This window comes from Scardinius erythrophthalmus, assembly GCF_964197995.2.
Source record: "Scardinius erythrophthalmus genome assembly, chromosome: 18".
NCBI lineage: Eukaryota > Metazoa > Chordata > Actinopteri > Cypriniformes > Leuciscidae > Scardinius > Scardinius erythrophthalmus.
In genome coordinates this window covers 36,968,131-36,973,355 of record NC_138238.1, presented here as the reverse complement: position 1 = coordinate 36,973,355, position 5,225 = coordinate 36,968,131, and the positions used below count along the sequence as shown (strand labels likewise).

The window sequence follows — 5,225 nt, the reverse complement described above, 5'->3', positions numbered from 1 at the left end:
CTATCTATTGTTTTATCTATCTATCTATCTATCTATCTATCTATCTATCTATCTATCTATCTATCTATCTATCTATCTATCTATCTATCTATCTATCTATCTATCTATCTATCTATCTATCTATCTCTCTCTGTCTGTCATTCAGTCTGTCATTTTATCTGTCTATCTCTCTGTAAGTCAGCTAGTCTATTGTTGTATCTATATATGTATCTCTATCTCCGTCTATAATTTGCCTATTGAAGTTTTATTACTGTAAGTGACACACACAGAGAGAGTTCGTTGCTGTAACATGAGTGTGTGTGTGATGATGGCAGAGTCTCTGGATAAGTGGGAGCGTCTGACGGTGGCTGACGCTCTGGAGCCGGTGCAGTTCGAGGACAGTCAGAAGATCGTGGTCCAGGGAGAACCAGGAGACGAGTTCTTCATCATCCTGGAGGTGGAGTTTCCCGTCTGCTCAAAGCCTGTCAGTGTGTGTGTGTGTGTGTGTGTGTGTGTGTGAGATTTCTAAAGTCACGTCTCTTTCCTCAGGGATGTGCAGCCGTTCTGCAGCGCAGGTCAGAGAATGAGGAGTTCGTAGAGGTCGGCAGGTTAGGACCGTCAGACTACTTCGGTAAGTGTTGAAATACATGGATGTTCACAATACATCCACATTTCATGCATTGAAAATGGAAGCTTAGATATTTGCTAAAGATCTCAGTTTGTGTTTCATGGAAGAAAGAAACTAATGCGACATGAGAGTGAACAATGGCACAGCTTTCATCTTTGTATGAACTGTCCCTTTAACGTCAGATATATTAATACAGTAGGTCTCTGGGTCCCACTCTATATTAAGTGTCACATTTAAATGAATCATTTGATACAGACAGTGCACTTATTGTGTACAGACATGTTTTACATTGTTCTTCTATTTGTAAATACCTGCAATTACAGCTGTAATTAATTTTTGCAATTAAATCTATAATTACACTGTTGACCTTCCCTTACCACCGAACCTGACCCGTATCACACCTCACTAGCAGCAGAAGTGTTCTGCAGTCAACACAATACCTAACAATTTCTTTCGATGTACATACATAGTAGTTAAAGACACCTAATATAAAGAGTGACCGTTCTCTGAATATGTCCTGTCAATAAAATTCAAAATCTGTCTTATTGGATATGATGCACCTTATTCATTATAATACGATCCTTATTAGTTATTCATGAAGCTATATAGTGCAATTAATTAAAGCTGCAGTCTGTAAGTTTTTGGGGTTAAAAATGATCCAAAATAAATGTTTGAGCAAGTACATCACCAGCCAGTGTTCAGAACTCTCTGCTTGCCGTAGCTCGACTCAAAACGGTAAGCTCGTAATAATGTTTTTAATTCCAGTGGTACTGGTGGATTTAATCAGCGCGATTTACTGCAATGCTTTTTTCCCCTTAGTTGGTCAGAACAAAAGTCAGTCCCTCCAGTTTTTCACGATTACGCGATCACTGAATACAACACAAAATCAACAAAATGTCGCATTTTTTGCGATCCTGCATAATTCCTAATTTAACCGCGAAATAATCACAAAAATGAAAAAGACCTCACAAAACATTAAATTATAATCACCCAATTGAAATATCTCTAGTTTAATTAAAGTTTCAATGCATTTTTACGTGGATACAGATGTTGCGGGAAAAGGGGAAACTCCTTTTCCTCGATTTACTGAAGCCTATAATGTAAAACGCATGTAGCAGCTGCACAGCGAGTGTCTGGCTCGCTCATTGGCTGTGCTGCGGCAATGGCGCGGGCGCCTCTGACATGTGCGCCAATGAGCTAGCATCACGCCATTACATGTCAGAGCCCGCCAAGGGGGCGCGGCCTTAGCCTATATTAGTCCCCGAAAAACGCCGTTTTAGCAGGTTTAACAACTGAAGCGACAACTTGCCAGGTTACTATAGTGCGGCCGGCTACGCAATACTCGTTCCCTACTCTCAGTGAACCGAGGTTACGATAGTAACCGAGTAGTTCCCTTTCGAACGGTCACTTCGTTTTGCGAAGCTATACACAGTGTGGACGCCATGCAAAACGCCGCACTATAAGTAACTGGTTGCCTTCTGCAGCTCAGGACCCCTCAACTCAGGATTTACACACAGTTCTACAGTATAAATTACTACACCTGCTGTTAATATTTACTTAGGTCAGGTAGAAAAATTGCCCATAGGTTGTTTCAAAAGTTAATGTGATGAGAATTTGATTAGACCAAAATAAACAAGCTTCATGCATTTTGTTTGTGATTTGTGTCATGTATGACTATTGTGCATCTGACATAACACTATTATGGTAAATGTGATGTCCTAATTATAAAATATAAAAATCAAAATTTCTGGAAATTACCACCACAAAATCAGTCATTTTGATCGCAAAAATCACACACAAAAAATCGTGAAATCCTGGAGGGACTGAAAAGTGGACGTTACTTGTTCAGAACATTTTCCGGTGATCATACTTCCAAAAAGTATAATCTGTGATTGCGATGACAATATCCACACCGACTGACAGCCGCACATTCTCCTCTAAACATCAGATTCATCCGCACTGTGCCGTGCCGAGGCACAACTCACGTAAAGTTGATATTTCCGTGAATGACTGCAATTGCAGATTTCGAACAGAGATGGCGACAAAGAGGGAAAACTACGGACTGCAGCTTTAAGTCTAGAAAATATATCAAATAACATAAAACTATGATTTTTTTAACATTTGTGTGTTTCTCTCACCAGGCGAGATCGCTCTGCTGATGAACCGGCCCCGTGCGGCGACAGTGGTGGCTCGCGGGCCGCTCAAATGCGTCAAGCTGGACAGGCCTCGCTTCGAGCGCGTGCTGGGACCGTGTTCAGACATCCTCAAGCGCAACATCCAACAGTACAACAGCTTCGTGTCGCTCTCCGTCTGAGAACCCCCGTCACACCGCTAGCTTCTCATATTCCTGAGCGCTCACAGTCCAGAGCTTTAACATCCCGCATTTAGAGCCAAATCAAAGGACAGACAATCAATGTACGTTCCTCCAATCAGATCACAGTGTTTTTACCTTTAATTCCAAGCAGTAAACGAGAACAGTAGAGGAGTATAAATGTGTTTGAATTCCTTTACCCAGGTTAGTTTTTTAAGACTAGTTTTCTAAGATGAACTGCCTACATATATGATATACGAGTGACGTTTGGCTGTACTGACATTCTGATTCTCTTCTTCAAGCCTTACTGCCTCATTCCCCTTCGCTGACCTCCTCCTCACAGTCAGGAACATGAACATATAGGAACTGTACGCGGTTTTATTACTTATTATCATTCCAGCACACACTCTTGCTATTTGTGTTCAGTTGCTTATTGTAGTAAATTAGTGAGGCCGTTCCTGTGCGGTGTCTATCCATATATGGCTGATCAAATTTTTAAAACTGATTTTTAAAACTACAAAACGCCGGTAGTTTCTGTTCTCCTGTTAGAACGCCAGTGCCAAACGTTGGACAGCGCCTCCGAGATTTCATTGGTCCGTTCCTGCATGTGCGCGTCACCGATCGAGGAAAGCTCTCGGTCAGGACGATTCAGTATTTACCTTTTCGTCAGTATATGCCGAGAAATACCAGTTTTATTTTTTAATAAGCTTATTTTTCCACAAAGGTGCACAGTGGCGTATTTAGTCGCATGTCATGATTTCAAGTGTTTCTGTGGCCATTTTTTAAACCGGCTTGTTGCTGTTTTAATGTCGAACTAAAACAAAACGAGTGAAAGGATTATGACATTTAATTTTAACGTCTCGCAAACACAGTCGTGACACAGAAAATGAAATCCATTCTGCTCACGCCTCATGAACGACGGCAACATCTTTGATACATTTTTATAAAAAAGGATCCGTGGCGATTTGATGTTTACATGTCCGTGTTCTGTTTCGCTGTTCAACAATTCAGAGTGATCAATGTTTGATTCTCTTTATTTACAAGATGTTCCTCGTTTTAGTTTTGGAGAAATGCAGATTAAAAAGGTGTAACACAAAGGTTTTCCCTAATTCTTTCAGCTTCATCTTCGTAACGTTTATTAGCTCGACTTCCCCTGAGATGAGTGTCCCGTCTTCATGGCAGTGATGCTTGTTGTGTTTTCTATCTGTGTGAATGGACAGAATGGAGAGAGAAAGTTCAGCTCGGATCACACACACACACACACACACACACACACACACACACACACACACACACACACACACACACACACACACACACACACACATGCTCCTTCAAACCCAAACGCTTCTGCTGATATATTACAGACCTCAAATGATGTTTTATTTGTCAATGTTACCCAAATGTGTCGTTTCATTTCCAGTGAGTTCTGCGCAGAAAATAATATTTTTTTTGGTATAGATCGTCCAAATGGCAGTTCAAGCAATAAAAAGGTTGGAATATTGAACAAGCTGCAGTGAAACGCTTTCTTTTCAGACAAATGCTCAATATCTATTCCAGGTTGTCATATAGATGTTCCAGACACAAGAGGGCAGTGTTCAGCTGAGAGAGTTACTAACATCTCAAACAGAAGTACAGTACATGAGCGCATTCTGTGGCACGCGAGTACGGTTCAGTTATCATATTGAAAATAACTTCAATTATTTCGCATTTTTAATGAATTCTGTGTTTTTTTTAAAAAAACTTCTGGTTCATTTGTCACAGAAAGGGAAGATTCACTTGAGTACATTGCATTGTGGGATATAAACATGCACTGTATACTACACCGTTCACTATTTGGGGTTTGATTTAAAAAAAAAAAAAAATTCATACTGTTATTCACCAAGGACACATTAAACTGATCAAAAGTGACAGTAAACCCATGTATAATGTTATTTAAAAAAATGTATTTAAAATAAATGCTGTTCTTTTGAACTTTCTATTAATAATAAAAAAAAATCCTGAAAGAAAATGAAGCAGCAAAAACAGTTTTCAAAATTGATAATCATAAATGTTTCATGAGCAGCAAATCATCATATTAGAATGATTTCTGAAGGATCATGTGACACTGAAGACTGGAGAAATGATGCTGAAAATTCAGCTTTGATTACTGGAATAAATTACACTCTACTACATATTAAAAGAGAACACTTCTTTTAAATTGTAATAATATTTCATCATATCACAGTTTTTACGGTATTTCTGATCAAATAAATGCAGCCTTGATGAGCAGAAAAGACTACTTTCAAAAACCTTACTGACCACAAA

At 39.4% G+C, this 5,225-nt stretch overlaps 1 protein-coding gene across 1 annotated transcript in view; it reads left to right on the top strand.

The window, feature by feature from the left end:
- prkar1ab (protein kinase, cAMP-dependent, regulatory, type I, alpha (tissue specific extinguisher 1) b) overlaps positions 1-5,188 on the top strand; it is a 25,883-nt gene extending 20,695 nt beyond the window's left edge. The window contains exons 9-11 of the mRNA XM_081392616.1: positions 315-436; positions 529-610; positions 2,749-5,188. Of these exons, the coding sequence (XP_081248742.1) occupies positions 315-436; positions 529-610; positions 2,749-2,921 (377 nt within the window). The 3' untranslated portion in view covers positions 2,922-5,188. The remainder of the gene's footprint in view (positions 1-314; positions 437-528; positions 611-2,748) is intronic.
- The last annotated feature ends 37 nt before the right edge of the window (positions 5,189-5,225 follow it).